The 19,104-nt window shown below is 43.6% G+C and overlaps 1 protein-coding gene across 2 annotated transcripts in view; it reads left to right on the forward strand.

Moving 5' to 3' along the window:
• The window catches only part of GRM5 (glutamate metabotropic receptor 5), a 351,377-nt gene that overhangs the window by 295,385 nt on the left and 36,888 nt on the right, over positions 1-19,104 (forward strand). For both annotated transcript variants that reach the window (XM_044286024.1, XM_044286025.1), the window contains exons 4-5: positions 14,858-15,104; positions 17,445-17,613. In XM_044286024.1, the coding sequence (XP_044141959.1) occupies positions 14,858-15,104; positions 17,445-17,613 (416 nt within the window). The remainder of the gene's footprint in view (positions 1-14,857; positions 15,105-17,444; positions 17,614-19,104) is intronic.

The raw sequence follows: 19,104 nt of genomic DNA on the forward strand, positions 1-19,104 counted from the left end.
CTTTTCTCTGTTCCTGCCCCTACAGAGGTCAGAGGTCAATCTCCTTGCATGCCGCCGTGGTGATCTCATGGAAACGGAATTACCGGTAAGACTAATTTCCCTGTAACGTACTGCAGTGCAGGTGTACTTCACACCAAAAATGGGAATATGTCACTGGACGAACTAACAGTGAGATTAACTATATTCATTTCCCTGTCACATATAAAGTGCACGTGTATCTCACACCAAAAATGGGAATATGTCACCCATCAAACTAACAGACAGATTAACTATTATATTTTTGTGTCAGGGGTACAAAAATGGTACATTGCACGCACAAAATAACACTATAGGTCACCCACAGAATTAACAGCCAGATTCATTATTATATTTCTGTGTCAGGGGTACAAAGCTGGTGTATTGCACCCATAAAAAATCATTATAGTTCACCCACAAAACAAATAGCCAGATTCCTAACACTCTCCCTCACTTCAGCTGCCTGCTTCCTGTCCCTGCACTACTCAGAGCTGATGGGCGGTGCTACACGTGATCCAGCTTTTATAGAGGCTGGGTCACATGATGCACCAGCCAATCACAGTCATGCCATTACTAGGCATGGCTGTGATGGCTTCTAAGTGCCCACATTTTAAAAGCTTGTTAATTGGCTGCCTTGCAGCCTTTCAAAAGCTTTATTAAATGCCCAAACACCGAACTCGAACCCGAACTTTTCAAGCCAAGTTCGGGTTCGGGTCCGGATACCCGAACTCGCAAAAGTCGGCACGGACCCAAACTTTATAGTTCGGGTTCACTCAACACTAATCACAATCCTTCTTAGTCTGCAAAGAATCCATCTAGTGTACAACTGTAAAAAGAAGAGAAGGAGGTGCAAATTCTGTCTTATTGTAAAGAGAGGAGGGGGTGCTACATTCTGCCTTATTCTAAAAAGGGGAGATGAGGGGGATTCAACATTCTGACTTATTGTAAAAAGGGGAGAGGAGATGGATGCTACGTTTTGCCTTATTGTAAAGAGAGGAGAGGAGGGGGTTGCAACATTCTGCCTTATTGTAAATTGGGGAGAGGAGGGGGATTCAACATTCTGACTTATTGTAAAAAGGGGAGAGGAGATGGATGCTACGTTTTGCCTTATTGTAAAGAGAGGAGAGGAGGGGGATGCAACATTTTGCCTTATTGTAAATTGGGGATAGGAGGGGGTTGCAACATTTTGCCTTATTGTAAAGAGAGGAGAGGAGGGGGGTGCAACATTCTGCCTTATTGTAAAGAGAGGAGAGGAGGGGGATTCAGCATTTTGCCTTATTGTAAAGAGAGGAGAGGAGGGGGGTGCAACATTCTGCCTTATTGTAAAGAGAGGAGAGGAGGGGGATGCAACATTTTGCCTTATTGTAAAGAGAGGAGAGGAGGGGGGTGCAACATTCTGCCTTATTGTAAAGAGAGGAGAGGAGGGGGGTGCAACATTCTGCCTCATTGTAAAGAGAGGAGAGGAGGGGGATGCAACATTTTGCCTTTTTGTAAAGAGAGGAGAGGAGGGGGATGCAACATTTTGCCTTTTTGTAAAGAGAGGAGAGGAGGGGGCTGCAACATTCTGCCTTATTGTAAAGAGGGGAGAGGAGATGGATGCAACATTCTGCCTTATTGTAAAGAGAGAAGAGGAGATGGATGCCACGTTTTGCCTTATTGTAAAGAGGGGATAGGAGGGGGTTGCAACATTCTGCCTTATTGTAAATTGGGGATAGGAGGGGGTTGCAACATTTTGCCTTATTGTAAAGAGAGGAGAGGAGGGGGGTGCAACATTCTGCCTTATTGTAAAGAGAGGAGAGGAGGGGGGTGCAACATTCTGCCTTATTGTAAAGAGAGGAGAGGAGGGGGATGCAACATTTTGTCTTTTTGTAAAGAGAGGAGAGGAGGGGGATGCAACATTTTGCCTTTTTGTAAAGAGAGGAGAGGAGGGGGGTGCAACATTCTGCCTTATTGTAAAGAGGGGAGAGGAGATGGATGCAACATTCTGCCTTATTGTAAAGAGAGAAGAGGAGATGGATGCCACGTTTTGCCTTATTGTAAAGAGGGGATAGGAGGGGGTTGCAACATTCTGCCTTATTGTAAATTGGGGATAGGAGGGGGTTGCAACATTTTGCCTTATTGTAAAGAGAGGAGAGGAGGGGGGTGCAACATTCTGCCTTATTGTAAAGAGAGGAGAGGAGGGGGGTGCAACATTCTGCCTTATTGTAAAGAGAGGAGAGGAGGGGGGTGCAACATTTTGCCTTATTGTAAAGAGAGGAGAGGAGGGGGGTGCAACATTCTGCCTTATTGTAAGGAGAGGAGAGGAGGGGGGTGCAACATTTTGCCTTTTTGTAAAGAGAGGAGAGGAGGGGGATGCAACATTTTGCCTTTTTGTAAAGAGAGGAGAGGAGGGGGATGCAACATTTTGCCTTTTTGTAAAGAGAGGAGAGGAGGGGGGTGCAACATTCTGCCTTATTGTAAAGAGGGGAGAGGAGATGGATGCAACATTCTGCCTTATTGTAAAGAGAGAAGAGGAGATGGATGCCACGTTTTGCCTTATTGTAAAGAGGGGATAGGAGGGGGTTGCAACATTCTGCCTTATTGTAAATTGGGGATAGGAGGGGGTTGCAACATTTTGCCTTATTGTAAAGAGAGGAGAGGAGGGGGGTGCAACATTCTGCCTTATTGTAAAGAGAGGAGAGGAGGGGGGTGCAACATTCTGCCTTATTGTAAAGAGAGGAGAGGAGGGGGGTGCAACATTTTGCCTTATTGTAAAGAGAGGAGAGGAGGGGGGTGCAACATTCTGCCTTATTGTAAAGAGAGGAGAGGAGGGGGGTGCAACATTTTGCCTTTTTGTAAAGAGAGGAGAGGAGGGAATGCAATCCCCTGATAGTTATAGTGAAGTCAAACAGCAGGGAGGGGGAGCATCTGATTGGCTGAGACACAGCACTGATCTGACATCACCCACTGAATGATCATAGAAAGAGAAATTCACTGCAGTTAGCATACTTGCTTTGTTTTATTGACCTATCAGTGAAAAGTGGCATCTTCATCACCTTCCCGCAGATGTTCCCCCGTTCAATGCATGTAGCATATCCATAAATAGTGATGGCCTTGCAGTTCGCCCAGCGGTCGGTTGGCGGCGAACTTTGCGCATTCGCGATCCGCCTAACATGAGAAATTATGGCGATGTCCGCGCGCGCCATATTCTTTTGCATTGTGCCGAACTTTGACCCATGACACATCCATCAGGTGGGACAGGACAGCCAATTGGAATGTTTCAGCACATGGACACACCCCCAACCCTATAACAGAATCCTATCTGGCAGCCATTTTACATTATTTGTTTTACCGCTGTAGGGAGAGGTTGCATTTTGGAGCAGGGACAGGCTGTTAGGAACTTAGGGACACCAAAACACTAGCTAATAGGGCCACAAAAGTCGTTTTAAGGACTGGTAACGTTGTGCTATCGATCGGTGTGATATACAGAGGGGTGTGATATACTTATAATATACTTTCTAACATAGAAAGTATATTATAGTGCATTTGTATGCTTCCAGAAAATACTGATTGAAGGTTGCGATCTATTAGCTTCCAAAAATTTTGATAGAGGTTCTCCATACACCTGCGTCCACAAAATTACTGCTTGAGGGTGATATACCAGCTTCAACTAACAACTGATTGAGGCCTGCCATATATCCGCTTCCACAAATACTGATCTTCTCTAGGAACTTTGGCACAGGGTCATTTTGAAAATGACAGACAGAGGAAGAGGCAGGCCATTCCACAGGGGTGATAGGGGTCGGGCAGGTGCACCAGGCCAGAGCCTAAGTGGGAAGTTGTTGAAGGTGCGTGCGATTATGTCAAAGGACGCACCAGAGTTGGTTGAGTGGCTCACTCAGCCTTCTGCTTCTGCACCCTCCTCATCCTCTGTATCTGCACCCTCCTCACTCTCTGCTGTGTGCACCCCCAAAGACGCCACCACCACCACCAAAATAGCCCCTTCACTCACGTCAGAGGAATTATTTTCCCATCCATTCCCACACCTTACCGATGCGCAGCCATTCTTGGCATCGGATGAGGAAGAGAAGGTAGCAACGGCCGCCAACCAGTGGTCTCATGACAGTACCCAGATCAGCCCAGGGAGGGTGGTCTCCGCTGTTGCTGCCTACTCTAAGATCTCTAATGTCAGTGGTGGTAAAGGTGACAATGATGACGTGTCGATGGACGTCACGTGGGTGCCCACAAGAGAGGAAGAGGAGGGGAGTTCAGAGGGAGAGACGGAGCAGCAGATAGGGAGGAGAAGTAGATGCAGGCAGACCTCGCAGTGCACAGGAGGCAAAAAGTAGACTGCAAATGTATCTGGAGCGAGCCATCCACCATGCACAGTCACATGTTGTGCTCCCAGGATGTCGGCACATGGCTCCGCAGTGTGGACTTTTTTAACATGTCAGCTGCAGACAATAGTGCCATCTGCATGCCATCTGCAGCCTGTGCTGTCAACGCATAAGTCGTGGTATGCCCAACACTCACCTAGGGATGAACGCCTTAAGAAGGCACCTGGCCTCCCATCACCGAGCCCAGTGGGAGCAACGCCGTCAGAACCCACAAAACCACACTCCCAGCGCTCCACGTCCTGCCTCTTCTACTTCTCCTCTCATTTGTCCTCCACTCCACCTTTCACCGTGCCGTCGTCGCATTCATCTGGCACAAGGAAGGCTTCCGTGGCCCAAATGTTCGAGCGTAAAAAAATTATGACGCCTGATAATCGTCTTGCCCAACGGCTGACCGCTGGCTTATCGGAACTGTTAGCGCGCCAACTACTGCCATATAAATTGGTGAACTCGGAGGCCTTTAGAAAATTTGTGGCCATTGGCACAACACAATTGAAGGTCCCTGGAAGGAAATATTTCTCCCAGAAGGACATCCCTGAACTATATGGCCATGTTCAGTGGCAAGTTAATATATCTCTGGCACACCGTGTCTGTGCCAAGATACATCTGACCACAGACACGTGGTCTAGAAAACATGGGCAGGGAAGGTACATAAATTTTACTGCCCAGTGGGTGAACCTTCTGAAGGCCATCAAGCATGTAACCCGTGGCACCAGTGTGGATTTGGTGTTACCGCCACGGATTGCATGCAGGCCTGCCTCTTCTTCTCCTCCTCTTACTCCATCCTCCTTCTTCTCCTCGGCTGAATCTTCCTTTACCATTGCTACCACCTCTTCCCCTGCACTCCCCCCCCCCCCCAAGCTCCCCAGAAGCTATTTCACGTGCCAGGTGAGACGTTGCCATGCTGGGCTGCGGCTGTTGTGCCTGAAAGCCAAGAGCCACACTTGGTCCTGCACTGCTTTCAGCTCTGCGGTCACAGGCCGATCAGTGTCTAACCCTGCTCAATTTGACAGTTGGTAAAGTGGTGTGCGACAACAGTGCCAATCTGCTGAGCGCGCTGAAACAGGGCAAAATTACATGGCACACGTCCTGAACTTAGTCGTGCAGCGATTCGTTTCCAAATGCCCCCGGGTCCAGGACATTTTGCAGCAGGCCAGGAAAATCTCTGGCCATTTTAAAAGATCTTACACGGCTATGGCTCGCCTTGCTGACGTTCAGCAGCGACACCACTTGCCCATCAGACGTCTCATTTGTGACTGCCCGACGTGCTAGAACTCCACCTTGTATATGCTTGATAGGCTGCTCCAGCAGAAACGTGCCGTTACAAATACCTGTACGAATTCTGCGGCAGGACAGGTTCTGGGGAGCTTGGTTTCTTTTCACCGCGATAGTGGTTGCTCATGCGCGACACATGCAGACTTCTGCGGCCATTTGATGAGATCACCAAACTAGTCAATCGCAGCCAGGGCACCATCAGTGACATTGTACCTTACGCCTTCTTTATGGAGCGTGCATTGTGTCATGTCATTGATCAAGCCATCGAGGAGCAGGAGCTGGAAGATGAGGAAGTAGCAATGCTCAATAAATTCCCAGGGGCGGTACTCCATCTGAGACAAGTCAGCAGGAGTTTGAAGAGGAGTCAGAGGAGGATGGTGTCCTGGGGAGAGGAGGAGGAGGAGTAGCAAGAAGAGCAGGCTTTAAACTTTTCAGGGATCCCTGGTGTGGTCCGGGACTGGGGGGAGGAGACCGAGGATGACATTCTCTTGGGCGATGAGCAGGAGCCATGGCGCTCCACCTCTTAAAACTTAGTCCACTTCATGCTGCAGTGTTTGAAGAGCGACCCCCGTATAAAAAGCTTAAAGGTCAAGGACCTGTACTGGGTGGCAAGGTACTTAGACCCCCGGTACAAACACAAAATGGCGGACGTGTTACCAGCATCACAGAGGGCTGGCAGAATGCAGCATTTCCAGGCCTTGCTGCAAGAGATGCTGCATTCTGCTGTTGCGGGTACTGGCAGAGGAATTTCCACCCACAGCAAAACAGGTGTGGGTACCCATCCTACCGCGCCTGCAAAAATAGGGCGGTTTGAAGATGTGTTTCTCACTTCGGATATGAGATCATTCTTGCAGCCAACACAAAGCGTCCATCTAGAGTAAAACTGTAAATACTAGACAGGGGGAGGAGGTGGATGCAGCTGCAGTCTATAGTATCTCCTTCAATGTCTGAGTGAGACCCATACCGTAGGGGTGAGGAGTAGTATTGGGTAGATCCATCTAATTAGCTAAGAGCGCACAGCCCATGACTGGAGCAGTGTTGTAGTGTAGTGCTTGGTGCCCTAGAGATCAGACCCCACTGACTAGTCTATAATATTATGCTATATTGTTACAAACTGGACATATCCCCTTAAAAATTGGGTGGATATGGGGCCTTGCATATTTCTGCAGGTACTTGGCCTATATATTTGCATATTTTAGATTGGAGTCTGATTGCCAGGAGACCTCAGGCTTTCTACAGCACCTCACATATAAAGGGGTTATTTTAATCATGTCTATTTTGATTTGCAGCTCTCGTCTAAGTTACATCCAATTATCTTCATTTCAGGGCTGTCAGGCCGAGTCCTCCAGGGACAGACGAGAATCTGCCAGAAACTTTTTTTTTTTTCCTTTTGTAAAAAACGGCAACCAATTACCTCTGTCAGTCGATAATTGTAGCTATATATTTGTATTTTTCGTCCTGTAGCTTCCCGGCCAGTCACTATAGTGTTAAATCCATTAGTACTGGATGGCTAGGCCAGATAATCATAGAAGATAATTCGAGTCGTGTACCAAAGCTTGTCATTATCGTCAAATCAAATATTTAAAGGGACAGTAATACGATGTTAAGGGAAAAATATATTGGGACACCTCTAATGGTATGACTTCACAGCGTGAATGTCCATCTAGAATTATTTTTATTTTATGTTCGATGATGCACTGGTTTATGCCTAGGGGGTGGAGCATGAAACCCAAGAAATAATTCCTGTGTCATGCCCCGCCCCCAGGAATCTTGTGTAAACACTTGCATCCCCACAGTTTTGGAGCATCTTTCTGCATTGTGCATTTCTTCTCTTATTTCACCTGGAAATGCATGAATACATTGATAACTGTGAATCCATGAGGCACGCCTCTACATACTGACCCTGTTCATTGGGAAGTTACCATATTCGAACCTAACTGATTATAAGGTGGCGATTTCTTTGAAAGTGGACATAGGATTTATTTCTAGTTTTACCCCATCTATCACTAGTACGGGGATCGGCAACCTTCAGCACTCCAGCTGTTGTGAAAATACAACTCCCAGAATGCTCCTTTCAATTCTGTGGGAGTTCAGAGAACAGCCAAGCAAGTGTGCATGATGGGAGATGTAGTTTCACAACACCTGGAGTGCCGGAGGTTGCTGACCATGCACTAGGATATGTCATAACATTAAGATCGGTGGGATCCAACCTCACAAAAACAGAGGAGTCAGGGTCCATTCGACTTATTCCTGGCACAGCAGTTGCTCTTGGCCACCTGCCGTGCAGGGAACTGTGACAGAGTACCATTCCCTGAAGATACATGGCACCACACGCACCTTCCCCCGCCGCTTCCCTCCAGTCATCATGCCTGGTCCTGTCAATCAAAGTGCAGAGGGTTCAGCAATTGCAGAGAGAGCAGAGCCTCTAGGTGTAATTGTAACGCCCCCGTTGCTTCTAGAGGGCACATATGCGGGCACATATGAACATGGGACCAACACAGATGCCTTCAGCTGCCACGCGTACATGTAACAGGTCAGCCAGTGTCATAGGTACAAATCGCCCTATCATTCTGCACTCAGTCCCCCAAAATGAGAAAGCCCCTTTGGCAACGATTACAGCCTCCAGTCTTCTTGGGGATGATGCCAGAAGGTTTGCACACCAAGATTTGGGGATTTTCTACCATTCTTCTCTGCAGATCCTCTCAAACTCTCCTCTTCTTCCTTTTAAGAATTATGGACACCACTGTGCTCTTGGGAACTTTCAGTGCAGAAGAAATGTTTTTGTACTGTTTTCCAGATCTGTGCCTCCACACAATCCTGTCTCTGAGCTCTACAGGCAGTTCTTTCCTCCTTATTGGTTTTTGCTTTGATAAGCATTCTCAGCTGTGAGACTTTCTATAGACAGGGCTGTGTCTTTCCAAATCATGTCCAATCCACTGAATTTACCACAGGTGACTCCAATCAAGGATGATCACGAGAAACAGGAGACCCCAGAGCTGAATGTCAAGTGTCATAGCCATAGGTCTGAATACTTATGTCCAAGCATATTGTTAGTTTTTTCCTTTTTAATAATTTTGCCCCAATTTTTTAAATTTCTTTTCACTTTATCATTATGGGGTATTGAGTGCAGAATTATGGAGAAAAAGTAATTGAAATTTTTTTTTATTTCAGCACAAGGAGCAACATAACAAAATGTGAAAAAATAATAATAGGGTCTGAAGACTTTCCGAATGTAAGGCCCTGATAATAGGCTGACCTTTACTGCCTTTTTCAGCTCTTTCTGCGTACCCTAGGAGGGGGCAGGATTAAACAGGATCACACATAGAGCATCATACGCATGACAAAGGATCACACCATTGGGAACAGAATGTAGAGACAGTTCAGTTCTGTCTCCCTCTCCATATACTTTGACTACTGCACACGTAACAGAGCATGCCCACTACAGCATGCCCACTGTAATCTGTCCTAGAAATTATAGGTCACATTCTGTCCAGGTAGGAAAACACTGGGAAAAAGGGCTCACTTTCTGTATTTATTTTTAGAGGATAAATTCTCTTTCGATACATTCGGCACTGTGTTTCCACTATGCTAATAGGGCTCGATAAGACTCGGTAACTTTTTCGATGTTGTGTTCAGTTATGATGATATTTTTCTTTGAAAATAAATGAAACCAGCAATAAAAAAAAAATATCAGCAGCGAGCATCCGCTTATAGCTGCGAGAATGAGTATCTCCGGTGAGAATAAAGAAACTTATTGAACACGGAGGAGCAGCCAAGAATTACGAGCACTAATGAAAGGAACTGCGGTTTATCCACAGTCTGACTTATTGCTCCTCAATTTTCTAAGATACAGAACAATAGGAGATGATAAATGTATCTTGCTGGGAATATACCGCCCTGGAATACCTTCTGGAAAGAACTGATGGACAATTTGGCCTTGAAAAGCCTCTGTACGGAAACCCGCGGGTCTAATTAATTGCCAATATACAGTAAATATACGGCAACAAAGTGAACAAGTAAAAATCCTTCTTGTGTGCTGTGCCTTTAAATCACGGGATCAACGCAATGATAATTAGGCAGCACCAAAATATTTTTGTTTTTAGTTCATTTTTGCGGTTCCATTTTTAACCCCCTGCCTTCCTTGATCCATAATTTTTATTTTTTTATTTGTTCGTCCACATAGCTGTACGAGGGGGTGTTTTTTTGGCGGACAAGTTGTACTTTCTAATAGCACCAATTAATATTGTATACATTGTAGGGGGAGCTAGAAAAAACTGCAAATGGAATGAAATTGAAAAAAAAAAAAGCCAATGTTTTATGGGTTTTGTTTTTACAGCGTTCCCTGTGCGGTAAAACTGACCTGTTACCTTCATTCTTCGGGTCAATACGATTACAGTGATACCACATTTGTATAGTTTTTCTTGTGACTTAGTACTGAAAAAAAAAATTAACTTTTTTAAATTTTCTTCCCTTCATCAACATATTCTGACCCCCATGACTTTTTTATAGTTATGTCTACGGAGCTGTGTTAGGGCTCATTTTTTGCAGGAGAATCTGTGATTTTTATTGATACTATTTTGCAATGTGTAGGACTTTTTGATCACTTTTTATTAAAAAAATTTGGGTAGGTGAAATGGCAAAAAATTGTGAATGGGCCAGTTTTCTTATCTGTTACGGCTATTCGCCATACAGGATAAATACCTTTTTATATTTTAATAATTCTGGCATTTTGGGATTCAGCAATGCCTATTATGTTTATTTTTTAACCCTTTCCTGACTGCCCAACATAAATTGACGTCAGCAGCCGGGTGTCTGCTTTTTCATACCCGGTTGCTGAATTTTAACCCTTCAGATGTCGTGGTCAAATGTGACCATGGCATCTGGATGCTGTGACAGGAGGCTTCTGCATATTAGTTTCTATGGAGCCTCTGCTTCTGGCAGGGCTCCATAGGAATAAAGCTAAATTTTCATTGACTCCAATGCTAATGCATTCGAGCAGGCAGCCTCAAACTGCGGCCCTCCAGCTGTTGTAAAACTACAACTCCCACCATGCCCTGCTTTAGGCTGATACCTGTAGGCTGTTCGGGCATGCTGGGAGTTGTAGTTTTGCAACAGCTGGAGGGACACAGTTTGAGGATGCCTGCATTAGAGTCTATGAGACAAGCAATCTGATGATTGCTTGTTATAGTTCCCTATGGGAACTATAAAAAAAAATTGTGTAAAAAATGTTTTTTAAAATAGAAACAAATTCTAAAAATTCAAATCACCCCCTTTTCCTAAAATATTAATAAAAATATGTAAACAATAAAAAAAATACACATCATGGGCATCATCACTTTTGAAAACACCTGTACTATTAAAATAAAAAAATATTTTGCCCATACGTCAAATGGTGAAACGGAAAAAAAAATTAAAATGGGCAATTTGCCATTTTTTGGTCTTCACCTCCCACAAAAAAAAAATAAAGTGCGATCAAAAAGTCATGCACACCCCCAAAAAAAATTTCAGTATTGAAACGCAAGACAAAACTACATGACCATACTGACCTGGAGAATAAAAGTAACAGGTCAGTTTTACCGCATAGGAAATTATGTGAAAAACACTCCCATAAAACTGGCGGAATGGCTTTTTTAAAAATTCTACCACATTTGGAATTTTTTCCCGCTTACAACCATATTTTATGCAATCGTGTGTGGTGCCATTAGAAAGTGCATCTTGTCTTGCAAAAAAACAAGCCCTTATATGGTTATGTGAATAAAAAAAGTTAAAAAGTTATGGCTTTGGGAGGGCTGGGAGTGAAAAATTGACATTTTCCCGATCATTAAAGGGTTAAAGGGAACCTGTCACCTTGAAAATGCAATGCAATATACAGGCAGCTAATAGAGCATGTTATAGAGCAGATAGAGCAAGAGGAGCTGAGCAGATTGATATATAGATTTATGGGAAAAGATTCAATACACCTTGTATTTCATTCATTTCAGTTCCTGCTCATTCTGGGCTTTGATGTCAGGGAGGCGGAGCTATCAGTGATTGACAGCTATCTATGTATACACAGTCAGAGGGAAGGCTGTCAATCACTGATAGCTCCGCCTCCCTGACATCAAAGCCCAGAATGAGATAAATGGATAAATTACACGTTTTACTGAATCTTTCCCTATAAAACTATACATCAATCTGCTCAGCTCCTCCTGATCTATAACGTTGCCTGCAGCTCAAACACCATGTTCAAGGTGACAGGTTTCCTTTAATTGTTTATTTTATTATGGAGAATATATACATATTTTTTACTTTTTAATTTTGTAACTTTTTTTAAATCACCCTAGATGACTATAATAAGCAATCATTAGATTGGTTGTACAATACATTGCATTAAATTGCTAAAGCGATTAATTGCAGATTTGCTATGTTATCATGGAGCCCTGCCACCTGCAGGGCTCCATAGGAACTACAGCTCTAAAAGCCCTGATTTCATTGGTGAGACCTGGGCTTTCAGGGTAAAACAACGGCTCTCCCAATCGCAGGGAGCCATTCAAGCCCCGGGAACACAGCGCTCCCGAGTTTTCCGCTCTCAGATGCCTTGATTACAGAATATGAAGGGTTAAATGTCTGTGATTGGTGTCATTGCCAATTGCAGACATTAGCCCCGTGTGTCTGCTGTTTACAGTGGAAACCTGGCAGCTCTGGACCGCGCTACATGTACAGTGGCAGTTGGGAAAGGGTTAAAGGCACTTTCCGGACTTAGATTTTGTAATGGAAATACAAGACATAGAGTAATTTCTGTGGGAGGGTTCCTCACATCATTCCAACTTACTTCTGTTACTTGCAGTACCACTTTTCACCACTACTAGCAGCAAATCCTTTCCACAGATGTCAGTGCAGCAATGCCTCTCTCTACTCAATCTCGCTCATATATTCTGCAAGCAAACCTAGCTTTGAAATGGAATATCTTCAGAATGAAGTGCAGCCCAGGCATGGCAGACCCTTCATTTTAGTCATTAAGAAAAACTCTGAAACATATCTATGTATCACTCAATTAATGTTACGGCCCTTTAAGAGCCTTCCTGCTAGACCTATTAGGTCGTGTCTAAAAAGTTGAAAACAGTATTACAGCTGAAATAGAGCACTCGAGTGTTGACTATGAAAAATACAATTTTGAGTCATAACTTGTTTCCCGCTGTGAAAATCTGGCATGTAACGGATAAATGAATGAAAACCCTTGTAAACGCTGCCATCCATAGAGTGGAGAATACAGATGATGTTCCTGCTGTAAAGCATATTAAGCCGGTGAATCACAAAAACATTCAGAGGAGGTGAGGATGACATACGATGTGGAATATGGACAGTACAGCATTGGTGTGTTACCCTAGGAGCTCCATGTTGTTGCGCTCTATGGCTAAACTTAAAGGGCTTGTCTAGTTTTGAAAAAACTTTTTTTTTAAAGTTAATAAAGAAGAGTCCCTCATCTGAGGACCACATTATCCCCTTAATGACCATTAATGTGCCTTTTTACGGAGCTAGTAGCAAGTAGTCCATGTCACACATTAATGGCCTATCGGTAGGCTATGCCACCAATGTCAGAGAGATGCAGCTATCTCTAGAACGGGGCCTCCAAAGTGAACGAAGGCATACTGCACAAGCATGGCCACCCTCCGTTCACTGGGATACGCATCTCGCTTGGGTTCGGTTACTGTATTTCAAGAACTCCCATAGAGGTGGCCACGCTTGCGCAGTGTACTCTCCATTCACTTCTATGAGAGTTCCAGAAATAGCTGAGCATGCTCACTCGACTCTTTTCGGAACTTCCACAGAAGGGAATGGAAAGCATGCTGCACATGCGTGGTGCGCCTTCGTTGGCTTTGGGGGCCCCGTTCTAGAGGTGTATGTCCTAGAGGTGAGACCTGCGCCTATCTGACATTGGTAGCATATCCTAATATTCCACATTAAACTTGAAACCTGAAACATCGGTGAGGAACCTCTACTTTTTCATGAATACTGTTAAAGCAACAACAATTTAATTGAATTCTGAATGAATCATTCTGACTAGGGTTGAGTGAATGAAAGTACCTGAAGTGGACTTCGATGCCAATTTCAAGGAAAATTCTATTCACCGCAAAGCCAAATTTTCTCGTGCCTTGTGGTAACAAATGATTTTTCCATTCGCTGCGGCCATCTTTATTGAAGATCCTGAGCGAAATCTCGTACACGTTGAGGGCCAGCGTGATGATGTCATCACACACTGCGTGAAATTTTGCGTAGGATGTTAAATCAAGATGGGGCTGTCTCTTCTCGCTCAAAAGGATAAGGTGAGTATTTTTATTAAACCCTTGAAAGGCCTCCATTTTTACATCGGATGCGACAATCAGTGATGAACGCACCACCTGAGGGGTTCAATGACGGGGACAGCACAATCTCCATTCCACGTCATTGCGCCCACCACTTACAAAGAAATGTGCGTTGTGACAAAGTGATTCGTCATGAAGCGAATTTCTTTGTGCAATTCAGCGAAGCAGCTGAATCGAAGTTTTCATAACTTCGCTCAACACTAATTCTGCCCATCCATAAATTCACCACAGCAGAGAGGATCTTCAAATGGTGTCTCTATTTCTGGAGCACCTGGTACTATCAAGCATCAATGGGAGTCTGTCAGCAGTCTTCACTGTGCAAAGCTGCTGATAGCACTATGTCGCTGCTGGACAGAGCAGTACAAACATACCTTTTGTGGGGATTTTATTATCATAAGTAGTGTGAATATGAAGTTTTATTCTGCCAGACTCTGCTCCTGCACGTGCACTGGAGATTAAGCATCACTTTGAAGTCCTCTCTGCTCTCTGTATTGAGCTTCTTCAAAGCCCCTTGGCTCGGAGTGACAGCTGTAGCAATCTCCTGGTTGGAGGCTTTTGCTGTCACTCAGAGCAGAAGGCAGACATTGTAAAGCAGCTCGATGCAGAGAGCACCTCAGTGTAGTTTTGCCTCCTGGGCACTTGCAGGGGCAGAACCTTGCAGAATAAAAGTTCATGTTCTCACTACTCCTGATAATAAAAGTTCCACAAAGGGTATACCTATCCTGTTCTCTACAGCCACTTACTAGAGCTGTCTTTCACATTCAGAACTGCTGACAGACTCCCAGAAGCCTGCATGTAGTCAACCATAACTAGTACTTGCCCTAACTGGCTTCATGTTGCTTTATTTTCCAGCTCGACTGTCTTTATCGTATCAGTACACTCAGGATTCCAAAATGGGATTTGTTATTAATGCCATATACGCCATGGCCTATGGCCTGCACAGTATGCAGATGTCTCTGTGTCCTGGGTATGCCGGCCTCTGCGACGCTATGAAGCCGATAGATGGACAGAAGCTTCTGGACTTCATCATGAAAGCGAATTTCACAGGTGTAGCCGGTGACATGATCATGTTTGATGAAAATGGAGACTCACCTGGAAGGTACGTTGTACATGTAAAAGGTTTGTACAGGATTAAACATGGTTGCCAGAAGCCATGTTTTTCTAACCTTCTGCAGTCCCTTTATTTATAAATATTTTATTGAAATCCATCTATACTTCCTTAAAGTGCACCATCAGCAGGGTCAACCCTATAAAACCAGGTAGACTGCATGACAGGGTTGATATTGCTGATTACCATGAAAATCAGTTTTGGCATTCCCCAGAAAAAATCATGTTATTCTCAATGCCTGATAAAGGCTTCAGAGGCCTGAGAGGCGTAGCCTGCCCTGGAAAGCTGAGGTACAGAAACGGTTTAGTCCCCGCCCTTTCTTGCTGTGAAGCCCTAATTTACATAAAGAATAAAAAGTATTTTCTTGGGAATGCTACAACCAATTTTCACAAAACGGGTATCATTTTAATCAGCAGGATCAACCCTACCAGGCAGTATAACTGGTATAAATGCGTTAACGGGTGCACGTTAAGTGGTGATATTTTTACTCTGATAAAAGATATGTATTTCAGTCTTTTACACGGTGAAGCACAATATTTATATTGCTTCGGTTAAGTTACCTTTCATATACTGTATATTTATGGTGTAAATATTAATGTGTACCAGAGTTTTCAAAAAAGGTTTGCATAATGGCAGTGCTTCATTGTAGAATCATAACAGGAACAGTTTTTTGGGGGGCTTCCCTAATGTCTTCCTCAGCCATATTATTCCCTGTTTCACTTGCACAGCTAGATGCATTTCTCTGACAAGCAGGATACATCCCCCTTCTGCGGAATCTGCCAGCACTGTATGCAGTGAACTCACTTTACTTCCCACTATGTGTGTTTAAATCACACTTACAGAAGACACACAGGACCGTCTCTGCTCTTCAGAAGCAGTTTGGAAGAAGTTCTTTAATCAGGCTCAGGATCTCAGCTAGCTCTGACATGCCCCCATTTCCTATAAACCTTCTTCTGTGTCTCTGTTACTAGGAACAGATCTGGCCAGACTGCAGGCAGTGGACGGCAAGTTAGGTGGAAGTGAGAGCCCTAGTGGCCACGACTTTACGGCTTTTTTTTTTTCAGGTCATCAAGTATAGATCGGCCCAATAATATATTGATATAGAGGCCAAATAGCTGTCAAATTAAAGGGGTTCTCCGGGCTTTTAAAATAGATCACCTATCCTGGGGATAGGTCATCAATATCAGATCGGTGGGGTCAGACACCCGGCACCCCTGCCGATCAGCTGTATGAGGAGACTGCGCGCCGTGCGCATGTGGCGTCTCTATTCCTGCTGCTATGTCTATGGCAAAGCAGCAGCAGACAGGAAGAGAGAAGGGAGACGGCACGTGTGCACTGCACGCTCAGTCTCCTCATACAGCTGATCGGCAGGGGTGCCGGGTGTCTGACCCCACCGATCTGATATTGACATCTAGATAGCCTCTATATTATTCTATTATTGGGCCGATCTGATATTGATCACCTACCCTGAGGATAAGTCATCAATATTAAAATCCCGGACAACCCCTTTAATTTGACTGCTATTTGTCCTCTATATCATTATATTACTAGGATACTGCATTGCACTGTTATTTTGCTACAGTATGTTGGTATTATTTGGCCACAATATAGCGGATGAGCTATAACAAGGGCACTGTATAGTGGTATTATTCGTTTGTGCACTCAAAATGTATTAGAATTGTACAGTTTTCACGTTACTTCTGTTTTATGTGAATCCTCCATCAACCCATTGTGGGGAATTTATTGACTGGTGTTTCGTACACCAGTCTTAATAAACAAAATTCGGCTGGAGTAGGACGTGCCAAGTGTAGGGGCAGAGGCCTCAATAAATTAGGAGAATCTCCTGGCAGTCCTCACACCAGAAAACCAAATTTACACCTGTTATGAGCATGAGCAGATTTTTAAAGCCTGTGGAAATCTTTAAAGTAAAGATATAGGGGGACATTTATTAAGAACAGCGTTTTAGACACCGATCTTATTAAACCCCTGCGCTGGCGGTGGATCCGCTGGAGTTATGAAGAGGTGATGGCTTCCTTGCTGTCTTACATTTAGACCATTTTCTATGCCTAAACCAGGCATAGAACATGACGAATGAGACGGGACTGCCGGCCCATCCCCACCCCCTTTTTTAGACCTGGCGTAAGCGGGCTAGAGGTCGCAGATTCTGCCGCAACATGGCGTGCAACAGAATCTGCGCCAGATCTACGCCACAAGTGTGACGTATATCTGTTCCTAAATTACCCCCCATAGTTTTTGGAGCAGCGGTTGAATATGTAGGTTCGGGACCTTCAGTCCTACAGAGATTGACCTTTAATAGAGATATTTCTTTAGGTACGAAATCATGAATTTTAAGAAAATGGGTAAAGATTACTTTGATTACATCAATGTTGGAAGCTGGGACAATGGAGAACTAAAGATGGACGATGACGAAATCTGGTCCAATAAGAATTCTGTCATTAGATCAGTCTGCAGCGAACCGTGCGCAAAAGGACAAATAAAGGTAACGGCGACTTCAGGGATTTGACGTAAATCTGAGGCAAATTCCCTACAGGAACACACAACCTGAGAGATTCACAAGTTACATATTTTCCTTCAGACTTTTTGACACTTTTAATTCTCCCATGTCTATTATCTATCTATTTATCTATCTGTCTGTCTATCTTATATCTATCTATCATCTATCTATCTCATATCTATTTATCTATCTATCATCTATCTATCTGTCTATCTCATATCTATCATCTATCTATCTATCTATCTATTTGTTATCTATCTATCTATCTATCTCATATCTATCTATCTCATATCTATCATCTATCTATCTATCTATCTCATATCTATCTATCTATCTATCTCATATCTATCTATCTATCTATCTATCTATCTATCTATCTCATATCTATCTATCTATCTCATATCTATCTATCTATCTATCTATCTATCTATCTATCTCATATCTATCTATCTATCTATCTATCTCATATCTATCTACATTATCTATCTATCTCATATCTATCTATCTATCTATCTATCTATCTATCTCTCATATCTATCTACAGTATCTATCTATCTATCTCATATCTATCTATCTATCTCATATCTATCTATCTATCTATCTATCTCATATCTATTTATCTATCTCATATCTATCTATCTATCTTATATCTATCTACAGTGGGATGCGAAAGTTTGGGCAACCTTGTTAATCATCATGATTTTCCTGTTTAAATCGTTGGTTGTTACAATAAAACATGTCAGTTAAATATATCATATAGGAGACACACACAGTGATATTTGAGAAGTGAAATGAAGTTTATTGGATTTACAGAAAGTGTGCTATAATTGTTTAAACAAAATTAGGTAGGTGCATAAATTTGGCCACCACAAAAAAGAAATGAAATCATATTTAGTAGATCCTCCTTTTGCAGAAATTGCAGCCTCTAAACGCTTCCTGTAGGTTCCAATGAGAGTCTGGATTCTGGTTGAAGGCATTTTGGACCATTCCTCTTTGCAAAACATCTTTAGGTCATTCAGAAGCTGGCTTGTCCAAATGTGCTTTAGTCCACCTCAAGCGGCACTTTTTGTGCTGTGGGTGGAGAAAAGGCTTCCTCTGCATCACTCTCGCATACAGCATCTCCTTGTGTAAAGTGCGCCGAATGGTTGAACGATGCACAGTGACTCCATCTGCAGCAAGATGATGTTGTAGGTATTTGGTGCTGGTCTGTGGGTTGACTCTGACTGTTCTCACCATTCGTCGCTTCTGTCTATCCGAGATTTTTCTTGGTCTGCCACTTCGAGCCTTAACTTGAACTGAGCCTGTGGTCTTCCATTTCCTCAATATGTTCCTAACTGTGGAAACAGACAGCGGAAATCTCTGAGACAGCTTTCTGTATCCTTCCCCTAAACCATGATGGTGGACAATCTTTGTCTTCAGGTCATTTGAGAGTTGTTTTGAGACCCCCATGTTGATACTCTTCAGAGAAAAGTAAAA

Source organism: Bufo gargarizans, chromosome 3 (assembly GCF_014858855.1).
Source record: "Bufo gargarizans isolate SCDJY-AF-19 chromosome 3, ASM1485885v1, whole genome shotgun sequence".
In the NCBI taxonomy this organism is placed as follows: domain Eukaryota; kingdom Metazoa; phylum Chordata; class Amphibia; order Anura; family Bufonidae; genus Bufo; species Bufo gargarizans.